This window comes from Terrapene carolina, unplaced genomic scaffold (genome assembly GCF_002925995.2).
Source record: "Terrapene carolina triunguis isolate 2854851 unplaced genomic scaffold, T_m_triunguis-2.0 Scaffold55, whole genome shotgun sequence".
Lineage (NCBI taxonomy): Eukaryota > Metazoa > Chordata > Testudines > Emydidae > Terrapene > Terrapene triunguis.
In genome coordinates, this window is record NW_020664406.1 from 1,750,155 (window position 1) to 1,769,420 (window position 19,266).

Here is a 19,266-nt window from a genome sequence, read left to right on the forward strand (position 1 = left end):
AAATGGAAAAGGTTTAATGGTGACCTGAGTAAAATTGTGGATTGGTGATGCATGAGGGCATGGGGCAAAAGAACACTTTCTTGGAGGAAGAAGAGCATTAGTAACAGCAGCATGAGTTGGAGAGCTGGGTGTTTGAGTCTCTCATACTGGGGCTGTAAAATGATACAAGTATAGACAGAGAATTGTTTTTGTTTGTGTTCCCCCAAAACAGTCGTTTAACATAAAATACAAGGATTATTTTTGACACTGAATTTTTTTTACATCAGTCTTTCACAACTGCCCTTCATGCCTACCACTCAGTTTCTGTTTCTTTGGAAAACTGCTGATCTGTGCTTAAACATGCCTATCTTTAAAGTTACACAGGTTTCTCGGATTTGCTTGCAGTCATTGGAAAGCTAAGATTCTTTACTTTAAAAGTACCGTATATGCTCGTTCATTAGCCCATCTGTTTATAAGCTGACCCCACAAGATGGATAGGTAAAAATAGCATAAACTGTATGACCCTTTCATAAGCTGACCCTATATTTCAGGGGTCGGCAAACTTTGGCTCCTGGCCCATTAGGGTAAGCCGCTAGCGGGCCTGGATGTTTTGTTTACCTGGAGTGTTCGCAGGCACGGAGCCCTCAGTCCTGTGGCCGCGGTTTGCCGTTCCCATGGCAAAGTGGCGCCACTTCCCGCAGCTCCCATTGTCTGGGAATGGCGAACCGCAGCCACAGGGAGCTGAGGGACTCCATGCCTGCGGACGCTCCAGGTAAACAAAACGACAATGCATTAGATATTCAATTCAATAATTCCATAGAGTTTTAAATCATCAAATTTTGGTGTAGACCCGTTTATAAGCCGACCCCCGCTCTTCGATGCTTATCAAAAATATTTGGCTGCTCAACTTGTATATACGGTAATACTGCACAAGTTTCAAGCAGAAATAGAGTTATATTTGTGTAAATAGCTTTTTTAAAAAGCTTAGTGATGATGGTGTTTGTCCTGGATTCTTAATTCAGTTATTCAAAAAGAGGGCTTCTGATTAACAAAACCCTTATTCAGATTTAATTATTTCAGTTCCCTTTAGTTTTAGTTTCTCTAGTATGTATGTACTGAAAATTAGTGTGTGGGGAAAAAAAGATTGTTTGGCTCTCAGTTTTACTGTATATTTATATGTATCTCCTATATTACATTCGTAATTTGCTTTTAATCACGGGGAAAATACTAGACTCCAGCCAGCCATATAAGTAAACCTACAAGTCAAGAGATGGATATGAAAGGGGATGGCACCACCAGCAAGGTCGAGGGGCTTCCAGTGGCTGGTATGAAGGATGAAAGTTCTGGGATTTTACCCTGAGCATTGTCATGGCATCCTCTTTTGGTTCTTTTTTCCAGTATCACTCTCTGGCTAGCAGGTATCTGAAATGTTTCAATTGCCACTCCCTCTAGATAGCACAAAGGAAGAGTTTTTTCTTTTGTCCCTACTTCAAAGTTTCTTGGCTATGGTAAAAATAAGAGCAAGGAATGGGGAAGAGATCTCTGCTACTCTGTCCCCTTCCAACTTCTGTATTTTGGGTCATCTTTCCCCGTGAATAACACCTGTGCCTGGCTTTGCTGATGCTCATAGTTTTTCTGTCAGCAGCAGCTGAATGAAAATGGAGGTTCTTTGCTGCTGCTGAGTTCTGAGCAGTAGCTGTGAAACTGATAGTCTTGTTAATTTCACTCTGCCTTTGCATTGCAAAGCTTTAAGCTGCAGAGACAGCACTGAAGCAACACTCCATTTACATTTACCCATCAGGGTTAGAATTTTTTTTTTTAATGCTTTCTAATATATTTTTCAAAGAATTGAAATGGAGAGAATATCTTTCTGTTTGCCTTTTGGTGAAAAACAAATTCAGAATTTGTGGTTTAAATATTGTTATGGTATTAAATTACTTGGAACTAAGTGACTGACATCTCATGTTAATTATGCAAATACAATTCTAAGATTTGTCCATGGTATATTTGTTTGATTCTTTTATGCTCATTTGCTGTAACAAAAATCTGAGACTACTTCAGGACTGTGGTGTAACTTGACTAATGCGTGTGTATTTTTACTTGACATAATGTAGTGCTTTACATTGAATTTCTGTAATTCTTTTCTTCAGTTTTATGACTAAAAGCCATGAGAAACTGTACACTACATTTCAAGGTCCAGTAAATCCTATTATGTACCGTGGTGGTCCTATAACCAACATGTGTTAATAGATACTGATCCAGTATTCTTGATCTATGAATGTAATTTTCTGATTAAAAGAAATTGGCTGAAATTCCTTGCCAGAAAAATACGCACTTTTTTCTTAAGTCAGCAAGTCTGTGGCCCTGGTCCATTAATATAGTCAGAATGTTTGTTTGTTTTCAGCGATTAAAAGTGGACAACTATTTAAACCAGTAGTTCTCAAACTTGGGTCGCCACTTCTTCAGGGAAAGCCCCGGGCAGGCCAGGCCGGTTTGTTTACCTGCCGCATCCGCAGGTTCGGCCAATCGCGGCTCCCACTGGCCGCGGTTCACCGCTCCAGGCCAATGGGGGCTGTGGGAAGGGCGGCCAGCACGTCCCCCAGCCCGCGCCGCTTCCTGCAGCCCCCATTGGCCTGGAGCGGCGAACCGCGGCCAGTGGGAGCCATGATCGGCCAAAACTGTGGACGCGGCAGGTAAACAAACCAGCCCGGCCCGCCAGGGGCTTTCCCTGAACAAGCGGCGTCCCAAGTTTGGGAAACACTGATTTAAACCATAGATCTCCTTCCATTTAAGTGCAGCTGCCCAGTTGTATTTTATCTTAGGTTTTGAACTATATCTACCATCCAGTGCTGTAATATATGTGTGCACTTCCTCATGTGTGTTGTCCGATAAGCAGGGAAATTGCTCTTTGACCTTTATATCTTGGTCTACCTTGACAAAGAAGGCTTGAGGTTTTGGGGTTTTTTTGCGGGGGGGGGGAGGGTGTATGTTAAGTATCTCATTGCCTCTAGAATCTCTAAAGTAGTTATTTGTTACAAGAGGACATCTTTAGTAGTATAAGTTATGAGCAAAAACCTAAGTTCTCTACAGTTTTCCTGAATGTTGTAATTTTTGCTGTTCTGTCATGACCTCCTAAGTCTCAAAGTAGAGGTGATTTGAATTGTATTGATTTACCCTTCATAATGAAAACTAAATCATTGCAAAAACTAATACCACTTCATCTTCAGTTGCTAATGAAAAACAGAATATTGTGTTCTTGCAACTTCTCCACTATAGCAGCGGTTCTCAACTGTGGGTCTGTGGACCCCAGGGGATCTGCGAAGCAGGATCAGTGTAAGATTGGCTGAGGACCAGGGCAGAAAGCTCAGAGCCCAAGCTGTGGTGCCCTGTAGATGAAGCCTGAAGCCCTGAGCCTTGGCACCCTGCAACTGAAGCCCCAAGCACTGGCACCCTGTGGGTAGGATGTCAGAGCACTGGAGACCCACAGGGCAGAAGCCTTGAGGCGCCCCGCACACACACACACACTCCCCTCACTGAAGCCCGGAGGCTCCCCGCGACTGAAGCTCTGAGTCCTTCCTCCCCCCAGCCCCAGAATTTTTATAACATGGTGGGGGGCCCTCAGAAAGAAAAAGGTTGAGAGCCCCTGTTCTATAGAACTATGATCATCCCTGTTGTGTTTTAAAAAGAGAAAAATATCTGATGTGAACTCCTACAAGCAATTTCAAATTTTGTATTCATTATTAAGTTTTATTTATTCTGCTGAAGTGAAAGAGAATTTGATAAACTGGAAAATATAGGAATAAATGTGAATCTTCTATGACAACGTAAAATAACATCAATCTTCCACATTACTTTTCTCCCTCTATCCTCTTTGAAAAAAAATGGATTCAGTTTGTGGACCATTCTCAATCTCTTCCCTTTAAATGACTGTGGAAAAACCTTGAATTCTCTTTATCTTCTCCATACAAATTGTTATAGAGAGAGAGCAGTAGATTATTAATGCTATAAGTCAGAGGATACAAAAGATATTAAAAAGTAAAATAAAATTTTTCAATTGAATTGACAATTTACATAATTAATCATCTTATGGGGTTTTTAATCAGAAGTACTTTTATTTGCAAATGCATTACATACGAAGTGCTACATTTATTTTTTTAAGGGTTCTGTTTGTTTGAAAGAGAAAAGTAACGAAGTAAATGTTAGAGAAACTGATGCACTCTCAAAATTTATTTTATTTGAAATATCTTTTTATTAGTGCAGTGTAATTCCTAATTCAAATCTGGCCAAAAATAACAAGTAAATATCCCAATTACAGTAATAGTGTAGCAAACTATTTAGGTAAACGTACATAGTGTCCTCATGGGACCCACAAGTCTCCCACACATACTCTTTTAAAGTGACAGCACTATACATTAGTCACAGTTTTTAAATATCTCATGTAGCTACTTCAGCTAAACAGGATGAATTATTCCAAGGGAAATTACAGTGATTAAACAAGATCCACCACTGTTTTGTTTTGTTTTTTATTAAGGCTTGTCTATAAGTTTCATTTTAGCTATCTTTAAGATATAATATGTACAATTATGGGTCCTGGGGATCCCATTGGGGGATCAGGGCCATAGTTAATCTTTAAATATTTGACAAATGGGCTCTCATCTTTTGTTAAACATGAAAATATGAAAAAAAACAGATTTGTGGTTTAGCCTGGTAGTACACCTTTCCAGTGTTTCTGCTCTTCATATTTGAATTACAGCTTTACACAGGTTTCAGATGGCAACATGCAAATCTCTACTGAGAAATGTCCCTTTATCTATTGGAGAGACAAGGTAGGTGAGGTAATATCTTTTATTGGACCACAGGCACCAACTTCTAGTTTACCCTGGGGGTGCTCCGCCCCAAGTCCTGCCTCTTCCCTCCCCCGGGGCCCTGCCCTCGCTCCACCTCTTCCCCAAGGTCCCCGTCCATCATTCTCCACCCTCCCCCAAGCTCCTCCCCAAGCCACCAAACAGCTGTGGCTGATAGGTGCTGAGCACGGAGTCGGCACCTATATATTGGACCTCCTTCTGTTGATGAAAGAGATGCGCTTTCTAGCAACACAGAGCTCTTCTTCAGGTCTGGGAAAAATACTCAAAGTGTGAGCTAAAGGTGGAACAGATTGTTTAGCATAAGTTATTAACACATATTGCCAGAGACCAATCAAAATGAACTGGCCCATTAACACCCCTGCTGCCATAGAACAAAAAAGGGAAGTTAGTGATTAAAGATAGTTGTAATAAGTCATAAATACAGTGTCTTTATTAAGACCATGAGTTTTAGTGTTTAGCAAAGTTATGAATTTAAGCTCTAAGGCTTGTCTTTTAAGGTGTTGTGCAGGGTTTCTTTGAGGACAAGGACTGAGAGGTCAGCTATGGAGCGATCGTTTTGTGAAAAGCATTTGCCCACGGGTGATACAATGTTTTTGTCTTTTATCATTTTTCTGTGTGAATTCCTGCAAGAGTGTAGTGATCGGTGTCACCAACATAGTTGTTATTGGGAAATTTAGTGCACTGGATGAGGGTACACCACATGCTGTGATAAGTACGTGTAGGACCCATGGATCTTGAAAGGTGTGTAAGCTCCTTTATCTACTGGACATGAATATCTCTCATAATGTTCTTTGCACCTCCCATAAATGTTAATTTAGACAATATTACATTCACACCATGGAATGTAGAAAAAACCTGATACTTTCTGTGACTCTCTGGGTGGCTTGTTCACTTGCATTCTTTGAAATTCCACCAATTAAAATTTTCATAGACTCTCAGATTCCAAGGCCAGAAGGGACCATTGTGATCATCGAGGCTGACCTCCTGTGTCACACAGGCTATAGAACTTCCTCAAAATAATCCCCATATAAAGAACAGATCTTTTAGGAAAACATGCAGTACTGATTTTAAAATTGTCAGTGATGGAGAATCCACCACGACCTTTGGTAAATTGTTCCAATGGTTAATTACGCTCACTGTTAAAAAATGTACACCTTAGTTCCAGTTTGAAGTTGTCTAGCTTCAACTTCCAGCCATTGGATCCTGTTAGATGAAGAGCCCCATTATTAAATATTTTATCCCCATGTAGGTACTAATTGACTGTAATCAAGTCACATGTTAACCTTCTCTTTGTTAAGCTAAGATCACTTTGAGCAAGATCAGAAAGGCAAAGTATTAATGGAAAGAATTATGTAGGTCAAGAAGGGCCATATTTCCATGTCTCCCATTACACCCTTCCACTTCAGAGATTGATTCTGTATCTTTCTCACTAAGACTGCCCTGTGTTCCCTGTTCCTACCTTTCTGTAAACATTCATATACTCTATATGGTCTTGTTAGTCCAACTCTTTTACTTGATTTTTGTCAAAGGTGTGAGTTTGGTCAGGAGTTTGAGTTCCCACTTTTGGTTAAAACAAAGCCCTTCGCTTTCTCTTTTGTATATGGTTTTAAAGATTTTAAGCCACTTAGAGGAGGGGAAAAGCAAATTTCCTCAGGTAGTGCATCTTTGTCATTTCTTTTATTTTAATATATTTCTAAAAATGTCTTAATTGTACTACTGGTAGGATCCCCAAGTAAAGAGTTTTCCAGTTTTAGGAATAATCAGATAAAAGAAGAATGGGCAAAAATTATTCCCTTTAAAAATTTCTTTTCTCATAGCCTTAAAATTCATGCTTCAAGTATTTCATCCTTTGCAGTATTTTGCTTTCAGGTTTGGTTCCATGTACAATTTTTTTAAATGTTTGCCAAATGGTAGAGAACAAAGGCACTTGTTTTTGTATGTTATCATAGTATGCTTTGACTGACATGCCTCCATGATAAGAGATTTTCCAGCTATAGAACTAAATTAATATAACACTGTTGTTTCAAACTCTTTACAGGTACATCCACCTTTATTGAAGCATTAGCAGCCAACGGTACAACCAACATACAAACATCTGTAACAGGAGTGACAGCCAGCAAAAGGAGATTTATTGATGATAGGAGAGACCAACCTTTTGACAAGAGGCTACGTTTCAGCGTGAGACAAACTGAAAGTGCTTACCGGTATAGAGACATTGTTGTCAGGAAACAAGACGGATTCACGCACGTTTTGCTATCAACAAAATCATCTGACAACAACTCACTAAATCCAGAGGTTAGAATGTTTTGTTTTATGTGGTTTGATTTGTTTGTTTGCTTGCTTTTTGGGGGGGGTGGTACAAATATTTTCAATAATTACAGTATTATTATTAATCACAGAAATATGAAAAAACAACTTATAGTTCAGTAGGTTCCAGAAAAGTCATACTAGTGCATTTAAAGTATTATAAATGTGTAAATATTATACTTTCTTGCCTTTTAAAATCTGAATCTTAGTATGTTTCAGTTTTATTTATTAACACTGTACAATACACTACATTATCTGAATATTTAGAGTTGGAGCCTTTCATAATAAACTTAGTGGTTTATTAAGTGCGACTTGAAATAAACTTCAGCCTAAATTCAAGTCATTTTTCTGAACTGGTTGCATATGCCACCTGGTGTTCAAATTACAGAAATACTGAGAGAGTGCTATAGCAACAGATGCAGACTGCTGGATTTCTTCCTAATGATTACATTATCTCAGTGTAATCATATTTGTGATCTGCACATTTTTTAACATACATTTCTAGACTCTCTTTTCCTTTGGACAATGAAAAATTTGAATGTGTTTAAACAAACACCTGCAGCAGAATTTGCAAGTATCCCAGATACTAGGGAATACACAGGAATGTAAAAGTTCAGATTCAGACCTGTCAAAAAAGAACAACAGTTTGTTACTTTTTAATAACACAATAAAAAGAGTCTGACGAATTTAATTCCTGCTGATTTTCAGGTAATGAAGGAAGTCCAAAGTGCACTGAATACAGCAGCTGCAGATGACAGTAAACTTGTGCTGCTCAGTGCAGTTGGTAGTGTCTTCTGCTGTGGTCTTGATTTTATTTATTTTATACGACGTTTAACAGATGATAGAAAAAGGGAAAGCACTAAGATGGCAGAAGCTATTAGGTATGTAAAATTGTTTTCAGTCATTTAAGTGTTGATTTTTTTCATTGTCTAAACTAGTTTATTTTTAATTTATCTCATAAAAGATCTAACTATATTCTTCTTAGTAGGAATTTAGTGTGGTCAAACGTTCAGTTTTGATAATATACAGTGTGCATAACTTGTTTATATTGTACCTTTCTGTTCAAGTTTACATTTTATTCATAGCTTTTTACTCCATTTTTGCCATGTTGAATTAGAGCCCCTGTGTCTGATAAAAACTTAGCATGATAGCGTTCCTAATATAAACAACACAGACCTGAGAAATGCTTTTAAAAGATTATTTTAAATGTATTGTTCAAAAGCAGTACAAACAATATATAAATGTGCTGAAAGAATAGATTGAACAAAGTCCATATAAAAAAGGTAGAATGACAGACATTCTAAAGGGATGGCTTAATCTTTGTGAGCAACATCCTAGCTAGCTGTCAAATTCCATATTCAAATAAATGAACTTAATTGTCTTATAAAGCATAATTTTTAAAGAAAGAAACATGCCGCTGAGATGGACACTGTGCCTGTGTTGGATTATAAGCATTTAATGTGTACCTCTTACAATATCTCAAGGATATTTTTCCCCATGTAACTTGTAAACTGGTTTCCTATTACATTTTGATTACCTGAATGTTTACATGTAGCATAAATATCCAAAAATATAGATGGAAGAACTAATGCTCATAATTCACTCTTAGCTTTCTTGAAAAAAGATAAAAGGTTTCAAGTGTTCATTGATTATGTAAGTGGTGAAGCCATTTGAAACAAGTGGCTAATAAGGGCTTGCCTACATGGGGAAATTATGCCTAGAAAAGGTAGAGTGAGAATTTAAAGTGCTACAGCTGTTTCAGAATTACTCCCTGTTTGGAGACTTTTATTCTAGAATAAGAATACCTTTTTCCAGTTTTAACTTAATCCACTTCAGGTCATATTTTATTGTCTAATAGAAATAGCTATTCCTATCAGTTTCCCCAGGAGACAAGCTCTAAACCCAGCTCCTCAAAGGTATTTAGCACCTAACTCTCCAAGAACTAGCTTCTTTTTAAATAGGGTTTCTTTGTCAGTTTCACCAGTAGTGCGAAAGTTTTCCCACAATTCTGTCTGGCAGGAACATCAGGGGTTAAAAATCACTCAACACTGGGAACACCTGACCTTACAAATGTAAGTGAGTTCTTTTAGTTTAAAACATTTCCTAAAAAAATACTGTTGATGCCAGATTCTTAAGCTCTGTTTGGGCCTGATCCATCTTCCATTAGAGTCTGTGGGAATCTTTTCATTTACTTAAATGGATGTTAAATCAGGCCTTCGGTTTTAAAGGTTGCCCTTCTATCTTTTAGTGAGGAAAAAATTTGATATTGCCTGCTATTCTGAGATTCTTGAATAGCTGAAATAAGAAATTTCAATACAATGTTTATTCTAAATGGGCAGGCAGGCAGAAGAAGCTACAGAAATGCAAAGAGAAAACAAAAGGTGTCAAAATACAGGAACTCACTACCTACTTAGCATTAAAATATTACAAGAAAGAATAGGTTATAGAAGGCTAACTATAACCTAACTACAGTAGGACGGTTCGTTGTTTTCCAACAACTGCATTATGTTGATGAAACGCTGTAGCTATGGCCCAAATTCTCAAATTTTTACAAACATTTTATCTTCTATTTTTTTTAATTATGAAGCAAAAAGGAGCTCCTGTACAATTCTACCAGCTGAAAATTGGAGAAAACCATTGAGGTGAAGGGGGCAATCTCCATTCTGCCTTATTTAAGTCATATAAAATCTATTACAACTTTTGTTCTGGAATCATGGACTTTAAGCACAACGTGACTGAGACTAATTAGATAAAAGGAGTAGAAATGCCAACCCTAAAAGACAGTTTTTCTGCCCTTCCCTCTAGGATAGTGATTTTTTGCTCTAAGGAAGGGGCATATATGCTCAGCCTTCTAAAACCCTCTTCTGTTAAGCTGTTTCTGAGCCCAGTCTGCTGGCTAGCTGTTGTGGTCAGTATGTATTACATGGCCCAAAGTGTTTTCAGCTGAGTTAATTGACATTAAGATGCCTTGCTCCTCCAAGAAAGCCAAATTAGAAGCAATAACACAAGATAATGACTAAGTTTTGCATCCTCTGCTGAAAATGATAGCTAGCAACACAGTGACCAGGAGAAATGTTTTATGGTCTAGAATAGTGTGTTTTCCTTCAGAATTTGTACTGATGTTCATACCAGTCAGGGACCACATTTGATGGGACAAGACCTTAATCAGATTCTGAGATACCATACTGGACCAAAAGATCTTCCCTTTCCCGACCATGCCGAGCTGTCTTCCTCATATTTTCCTCCTGAGATGAGGAGGCTTTAGAAAATATCTGAAATTGAAATCCTGTCTTAAACTCACCAGGTAACACCCTTTCTGACAGCAAAGGAGTAACAGCCCAGTCTGTGCATTCCAAAACATCTTAAAGAAAGCTTTGGTACTTTGCTGCCTACTTCTCTGCTCTTAGGGCTTTGTTCTAAGGAAAAGATTTTTTTTATTTTTATAGTGGGAAGAAAATCAAACTAAGAAAATATAGGTACTTTTTTAATATCAGCAGGTTTCTCCACAGAATTCTTTTAATGTCAGACCCCCTTCTGTCTTGAGAAAGAGGAGGTTACTTACCTGTAACTGGAGGTTCTTTGAAATGTGTGGTCCCATTTTGGATTCCAAATGTAGGTGCGCAGGCGTCCCATGCGCCGGAGCTAGAAAGTTTTCTTAGCACTGCCCGTTGACCCACATGTGCATCGTGCATCATCCTCGTGTTTGCAGCCAGGGCTATAATAGGATGTGTGAGTCGATGCCACTCCAGTATTCCTCTTACCACTAAGTAGTCTAGGCCAAAGCAGAGGGGATGGAGGGTGGGTCTTGGAATCCAAATAGAGACCACACATCTCAAAGAGCCTTCTGTTACAGGTAAGTGATCAGCATGGAGGTGGGTATGAGGAAGTGTGATCTGGAGTACAACACGGCCTATAACTGCATCTGCAGCTGGTGCCAGGACGATGGTGTAGTGGGACATGAAACTGTGAACGGAGCGCCATGCTGTGCGGCAGATGTCTTGCCACAGAACGTCCATGAAACAGGCAAATGTGGTTGCTGAGCGCTCAAGTTAGAGTGCACCGTGAATCCAAGAGGTGGGGGATATCGGTGCACATGTAACATTCATGAATGCACCCTGAAATCCACTTGGAGATTCGCTGTCAGAGGGCTAGACCTTTGCATCCATCAGCAATGGTGATAAAGAGTGTTGGTGATACCCAAAAGGCACGGGTGCATTGTAGGTAGAGCGCCAGCGCATGTTGGACGTTGAGGGAATGCAGTGTTCTGGTCATATGGGAGGCGTAGGTTTAGGATAGAAGAGTGGGAGGTGACTGCACTGATTCAAGTGGAATTCTGCTTCCACCTTCAGGAAGAAATTGGGGCGCAGCCACAGGAAAACTTTAACTTTTTGTGGAAGACAGTGTAAGGAGGGGGTCAGCTATTGTGGCCATAAGGTTGCTGACCGTCTTGCCGAGGTAATGGCAACTAAGAAGATAACCTTCATGGAGAGGTGGGAGAGAGAGCATGTGGTGAGGGGCTCGAAGGGCGGTTTTGTGAGGGTGGAGAGGACCAGGTTACAGTCCAATGAAGGTGGGAGTTTGAGCACCCGCGAGAAGGTATTAAGCAGACCTTTTAGGAAGTGTACAGTAGTAGGGTGTATGGACACAGAAATGGGGGAAAAGGGCACTAAGCACTGCCAGGTGGACCCGTATGGAACTGATGGTGAGGTCCAACATTTAAAGTTCAAGGAAGTAATCAAGGATGATGAGTATGGAGATCGTCTCCAGTGGGTGGCGATGGCGGTGCACCGATGAGGGGAAGCACTTCTACTGCTCCAAGTAGCAGGTGGTGGACACCCTCCTGCTTGCATAAGGATATGGCACACTAGGGTCAAAAACCTCTTGTCTATCCCCAAGCTCCATCCAAAAACCAGGTTGTGAGGTGGATAGGGCCTGGATTGGGATGGCGCTGAGTGAAGAGATTCAGGCATGTGCAGAGGCAGAGTGGTGTACGAGCGGAGAGGCGGAAGAGGTCTGTGAACCAATACTAACGAGGCCAGAATGGGGCTACCAGGATCACCATAGCTCGGTTCTTGCGAATTTTGCGTAAGACTTGCGGGAGGAGGGGAATGGGGAGAAAGGCATAGCAGAGATCACCCATCCAGGGGAGGAGACGGGCATCTCCCTGTGAGTCGGTGCCCATGGCCCTCTCTGAAGCAATAAAGGAGCAGTTTGCGATTCTCTCTGGTCCCAAAGAGGTCCGAATGGGGGACGCCCCCGCTGCTGAAGAGCTATTGGAGAGTGGCGTTGTGCAACTCCCGCTCGTGGTTCACGTGAAAGGACCTGTTGAGCGTGTCTGCGAGGGAGCTTTGGGTGCCTAGGAGGTATGTGGCCTGGGGTGTGACTTGGTGTTTGATGCACCAGTTCCACAGATGGATGGACCCCGCACAGAGGGAGGGAGACTTGGCCCTGCCCTACTTGTTAATATAAACAACTGCTGCGATGTTGTCTGAGAGCAGTTGAATGTGGCAGGACCATATGAGGGGAAGGAAGGCACGGCATGAGAAACAGACCGCTCTCAGCTCCAAGATGTTGATATGCATCCTGGCATTGGGCTCTATGGTGAGCCAAGTGGGCCCCCTAGCCCGTGAGGGAGGCATCTGTAGTGATGGTGGCTTGCGGGGTAGGAGGAGAAAAAAGGGGAACCAGTCATGACCTTGGAGAGGTCGGTCCACCATGTAAAGAAGACTAGGACCGTCTGGGAAAGTCAAACTCTACTGTCAGTATGGTTTCTGTGTGGTCTGTAGATGGAGAGGAGTCACATCTGAAGACACCGCATGTGGAGGCGGGCATGGGGCATTACGTCGGTGCAGGCTGCCATATGTCCCAGAAGGGAGAGACAGTGGCAGATGGTGGTGCGGGATTGGCAGCGTAAGTTCATGATTGAGGAATTGAACATAGTGAAGTGGTCCTCTGGGAGCAAGGCATGTGCCACGATTTAATCCAGTCAGGCCCCAATAAGGTTGATCATCTGGGAAGGGACGAAGACTGACTTCTCCTTGTTGATGCAAATGCCAAGGGAGGTAAGAAGGGTGCGAAGAGGTAGGATGGCTACGATGAGGACTTGGGAAAGTGCAATGAGGAGCCAGTTGTCTAGGTAAGGAAACATGGGGTAGGCCAGGCATCGCATGTGTGTGACTTTTGTGAGGACTCATGGAGCTATAACTGTACTGAAGGGGAGCACTCAGAATTGGTAATGGTGGTGTCCCACCATGAACTGAAGAAACTTACGGTGGGCCAGGTGAGTATCAATGTGGAAATAGACATCCTTCATGTCGAGACCTGCGAACCAGGCTCCCTAGTGGGGAGAGAGGATAATCAACGCGAGCGTCACTATGCAAACCTTGGATTTCTTAATGAATCTGTTGAGTACTCAGAGGTCCAGGACAGGTCTCTAGCCTCTGCCTTTCTGTGGGATGAGGAAGTATGCAGAGTAAAAGCCATATTCCCTGTAGTGAAACAGGACAAGCTTTATGGCACCCTTGAGGAGAAGAGCATTGGCTTCTTGTTGGAGGAGGGATTAATGGGATGTGTCTCCCCAGGGGGTCCAGGGTGATGAAGAGACAAGAAGAATTCTATGGAGTTTCCATGATAGATGACCTCAAGTACCCGTGGTGATCTTGCCCCAATTGTGGGAGAATGGGGCAAGACGGTCCCCTAAGATGATATGGGGTGCCGCAGTAGGGATCGGGAGTGGTTTGTAGATCTTGACTAGTATGTCAAAACTGCTGTTTTGACTGCTGCTGGGTCAAGGAGGTAGTTGTGGCAGAGGCCATATATTGTGGCCTGTGTGACTATTGACCTCAACATTGTGGTTCCTTTTACTGCTGATAATACGGTGGGTAGGGGGCGAGTGGTCGGGGGCAGAACAATTGTTTCTACCTGCACCTCAGGGCTGGGGCATAGATGCCGAGGAAGTGGAGGATAGCTCACGAATCCTTTAGGGAATGGAGGATTCATCCATTTTTTTTCGTTGAATTGTTTTCATGTATCGAAAAGGAGGTCTTCAGTGGTGGTTTGGACCTCCTGCGGGAAACCAAAGAACTACAGCCATGCGTCTCTGCGGAGCACAACACCAGTTGCCAGTGACCGAGAGGCTGTGTCGGCCGCATCCACAGCAACTTGGAGGCCAACTTTGCCCTGAGCTTCCCCTCATCCAAGAAAATTTGGAACTGCTGTTGCTTGTCTGCTGGCAGTTGATCTTTAAACTCAGCGTGTTTTGAGAAGTTAAGAAAATCATATTTCGCAAGCAGGGCTTGATAGTTCGCAATGTGAAATTGGAGCCCTGCTGAAGAGTAGACCTTCCTGCTGAGCAGGTCAATCTTTTTTGCCCCTCTGTCCGGGGGAGTGGAGCATTGGGGTTGCTGGTGGACCCACTCCATTGCTGCGTGGATCACTAGAGAGTTGGGAGATGGGTGGGTGAAGAGCAAATCTGCACCCTTGGCGGGGATGAAGTATCTCTATTCAGCCCTTTTGGGAGTGGGAGCACAGGAGGCGGGGTATGCCAGACCGCTTGTGCTGGCTGTAAAATAGCCTCGTTGACAGGAAGGGTCATGCAAGAGGGTCCCTGCAGTTGGAAGATGTCCAGTAATTGATGGTGTATGTCCTGGACTTCCTCCGCCAGGATTCCCAGAGCCATTGCCACCCGCTGGAGCAGTTCCTGCTACAGACGCCCTCCAGGTTACGCAAACCCGACTTACTCAAATCCGCACTTACGGGAAAAGTTCCGTAAGCTAGAAATAGGAGGGTTTGTTTGTTTGTTTTTGTTTGTTTGTTGTTTTGGGGGGGTGTTTTTGTTTTTTTTTTTGAGTAATTGTCGGGTATACGTTTCCGACTTATGCAAAATTCGAGTTACGCAAGGCATTCCGGAATGGAATGCTTGTGTAAGTTGGGGAGCGTCTATATTGACAGTAGTTGTCAGGTGGGGCGAGCAAGGCAGGGATAAACGCCTCATCCAGGGAAGAGGAGGCCACAGTCGGGACCAGCGGGACCGGTTCAACGTCTGGTTTGTCTTTCTCGTAAACAGAGGTTGCCAGATGGGGAGCGGGGGATGGGTGATGGGCGTTGAGTTTGGATCACAGGGCAGCCTATAAGGCCCGAAGTAAGGGTCTCTGCCTATCAGCAGGTCCCATGGGTGAGTGGAGAGGAGCGGTGACCTCAGTAGAGAGCAGTGGGTCTAGGCGACCAGAGGTGTGGGGTGTCGTGGGGTGGCGCTGAGGGTCCAGGCGGCATTAGGTGAGCTGGTGGGATGGGCGGTAAACGCAAGGGGGAGAGCACCGGCGTGGGCACAGGTGAAGCCGACAGTACCATTAGATCGTGTTTCTTTTTTGCCTTACCCTCAAGTCTGGGATCCTTAGGTGGTGGAGTGGTCAGGTCAATGCACGACTTCTCACCCGACTTGGCACAGCTCAGGGAGGGAACGCTGCGTCCTGGTCGGGGATCTGCTCTAGTGGCCATGGCTGTACTTTTCCCCCTCATGGCGGGGCTTCTTCGACAGCCAAGGTACCAGTGGATCCGGTGCTTGGAGGAGCGCTGGTCACCGGTTATGGAGGGAGGGTGTGTGTGTGTGCACCACCAGTTCTGCCAGTTCCAGGTCTGAATGCACACACGGGCACATGGCCTCCTCCATGAGGACCTTCCTGTGGTGATGATCTCAAGGCCCTTGCATTCAGGCCTGGAACACTTTGCAAATGCTGCAATGGATGGCAACATGGGCCTCTCTGAGGCAATACAAGCAGTGTTGCTGCTCGTCGCTCACCAAAAATGAGCATGGGCACAATGCACAGTTCTTGAAGCCAGGCTCACAGGGCATAGTCCCTGTATTTGGGTGGCGGGGGGGTTGCCCTCCAAAGAGGGAAAAAACTACACTAACTCTACTAACTGCAAGGAAAAACAAACTATTTACAACTATATACAGATAAAAGGGCAAAGATCACTATCTCAGCGGAGCTAAGAGCATAGAGGAACGGGGGTTCCAACTCCAGTCATGCAGCAGTAGGAGGGAACTGGAGCGGCATTGACCCACACAGCCTATTATAGCCTCAGCTGCAAACACAAGGGAATGCACGATGCACGTGTGGGTCAACGGGCACTGCTATGAAAAACTTCTGGCTCTGGTACATGGCACACCTGCGCATCCACGTTTGCAATCCGTATATGGACCATCACTCAAAGAAGCAGCAAGATTATATACAGATGTGGAAATTGATTTGCCACTATTTTACAACTACTATATTTCACTGTTTCAAAACATTTGTGGTTTCAGACAATACAGTGCCTAATCAAGCCTGTTTCCTTTTGTCTCATCATGTTCATTTTTGTCTCCATCCTTTTTGGCCTGCTTAAACAATAATACGTTGACTTTACTGAATTTTTCTAGCATAAACAATGCCAACACTTTTGGAAGTGCTTGCTGTACTTGTACCGCACCTCAGCAATAGTGCATGAGGATAGCCAGCACCATTGCAGGGCTATTGTGAACAGAAAGCTGCACCAGTATAATGCTTTCATGCAGTACTCCTACCCCAGGCAGTCACACCTTTGAAAGTGTTGATGGTGGTGTTCTCTACTGCAGACAAGACTACTCAGCTTTTTCAAGTCTATCCCAGACCTTCTCACTTAGGAGTAATTTTTAATGTAAAGCCAGAATCAGCGAGCTAAACAGAAAGGGCTGTTGTCCTGAGATGTTTACATACTTGAGGGTTGCATGCTTTGTTGCACATATGAGAGGCTCCTTGCATCCCTCCATTTCTCCCCCATCCCCACAAGTTCCATGTGTGTCATCCTCCCATTTCCCTCTATTTCAGGAACTCCCTACAACCCCTCCCTCATGCCAGGGGCTCTCTTGCCCCCTCCCCACAATATAATCCCCCATCTTCCCTTCCCAATTCTAAATTAGGTCTCAAAAATATTACACATTTCAATGTAATAGTTGCTTGAAGGTGCTTCGTGTTTGTGAGGTAATCCAGTTTGGAATAAACTTTGGATATGGGAAGAGAGAAAATTTCACCAAATCCAAATTATGTGATACGTTGAGAAGTATTCTGAGCTGTTACCCTATAAACCTAAACATTTAAATGGCCACTGTCACCCCCGGGCTCTCAATATTTTATTCCCTCTTCATTGCCATTTCCCTGTGATTGATTGCATGCTTCTGTCTTATCCAGATGGCACTCATGGTACACATTTGAACTCCACAATTCTACATGGAAACCCACGCGTTATCCAAGCTTTTGACACCATTGGTCACTGAAATAAACTGATGTTGTTCTGGGTGGCTAAAGGAAGATGAGTTTGCTTATCCTTAAGGCACCTAGACCTCTGAGGATCATGATGAACATGGAAGATCAAGGGATGAAGGGGAGAAGGTTTTAAAGATCTGTGATTGATAATGGGGCTGAAGTTATTGATGGATCTTTTCCCACTTGTTTCCAAAAAGCAGATTTGTTTTTTCAGGGAAGGCTCCCCTTCCTCTCTGTTTTACGATAAATCTGGGAATGCTGTCTGAGCATACTCAGTAATGGTCTGCTACCAATGGTGTCAATTGCCACACACAGCCACTCCATAAGGACCGGGTAGGGTCGTGGGAGGTCTGCAGATACCCAGTGGTTGTGTTCTGCAGAGGGTGAGGGAATAGAGCAGGTTCTTGAAATGTTGTTTACAACTAGTTGCTGTTTATTACTGAGTGCTGAGTGGCTGATACATTTTGCTGCTAAAATGTGTAGTGATGGAGTGTTCATTTCTTTTCAGGAATTTTGTGAATACTTTTATTCAGTTTAAGAAGCCCATCATTGTAGCAGTAAATGGCCCAGCCATTGGACTTGGAGCATCAATATTATCTCTCTGTGATGTGGTTTGGGCTAATGAGAAGGCTTGGTTTCAGACACCGTACACTACTTTTGGACAGAGTCCAGATGGATGTTCATCCCTCACATTTCCTAGGATAATGGGCCTGGCTTCTGTAAGTAACTTTAATAAAAATAAATAATCAGCTTTCTGCCCCGTTAGTGCTTTATCTACAGTGATCCTGTCATGTTTTCATTGGTGCGTGGATTGTAATTGTTTTATGAAAATGGTTCATGAGAAATAAATATATTTTTTGCTTATCTACTCTGAGTAGGCTGTGACGAGGCCTCCATGGGTATACAAAAGAGGAGCGAGAGGGTGCATGGGCTAATTATAACCCTTCTCCTTGTGCAAGGCTAACTGGTTGTAGTGGCAGAGGTCTCCCCAAAAGGGAAGGAGAAGGGAAAACTGGGCCACAAACATGCTTCCTCTCCCTCCATATTAGCCAGCAGATCTGGGCCAGCACATGAGGGATTACATGCTGCATCCTGTAAAGGTGTGAGGCAGAGACTGCTCTGTTCCCCCAGTGCTCCTAAAGGCATAATGCCTAAGTCAAGCACAACCATACTGGAGTATTGCATTTCTAGCTGCCACCTATAATTGCTTACTTCTCACAATCTTACCTTAATGTGTAAAATATGTCCATGTATTTTCTCTGTTTCTCTCATGAGTAGCCTCGTCAAACTTTCCTAAGATGCACATATCAGTTGAAGTGGCTTTGTTTAATATTAACATATTAATAACCTGATATTTTATTTCTCAAGTGTTCCAATAAGACACTTTTGTTTGTCACTCCTAAGTGTTATGCCAGGGAAGTGTGTAGTCTATAGGATCAGTAGGTTAAAAACATGTTCCCATATCATGTTACTACTGAAACTGCATTTACATACAGCTTAAAAAAAAAAAATCAAGTGAAGGGGTAAAGTTTAAAAAAAGCTGAAAAAAGCCACAGTTACCTGCATTATTTTTCATTTTGCTTCATACTACTGTGCATTTTATTTCATAATATATATGCATCCTTCTGAGCAGCATTTGATGTTAGACCTGCAGCATAAGCCAGTATGAAATTGACTAGCAGCTCCATGAAGCACGTGCCTAGGGCTGCCTGAATTTTTTTTTTTCTAGAACCCCCCCCCCCCACACGCGCACACACACACACACAAACAGATGCACTTACTGATTGATTTAGAAGGAACTTTAAATTTTTATTTTACTAGTGTAATTAAAGTTT

General features: G+C 42.7%; 1 protein-coding gene across 1 annotated transcript in view; it reads left to right on the forward strand.

The window, feature by feature from the left end:
- Positions 1 to 19,266, forward strand: part of LOC113407907 (chromodomain Y-like protein) — a 173,575-nt gene that overhangs the window by 148,798 nt on the left and 5,511 nt on the right. Inside the window, exons 3-5 of the mRNA XM_026658782.2 lie at positions 6,883 to 7,139; positions 7,860 to 8,032; positions 17,940 to 18,150. Of these exons, the coding sequence (XP_026514567.1) occupies positions 6,883 to 7,139; positions 7,860 to 8,032; positions 17,940 to 18,150 (641 nt within the window). The remainder of the gene's footprint in view (positions 1 to 6,882; positions 7,140 to 7,859; positions 8,033 to 17,939; positions 18,151 to 19,266) is intronic.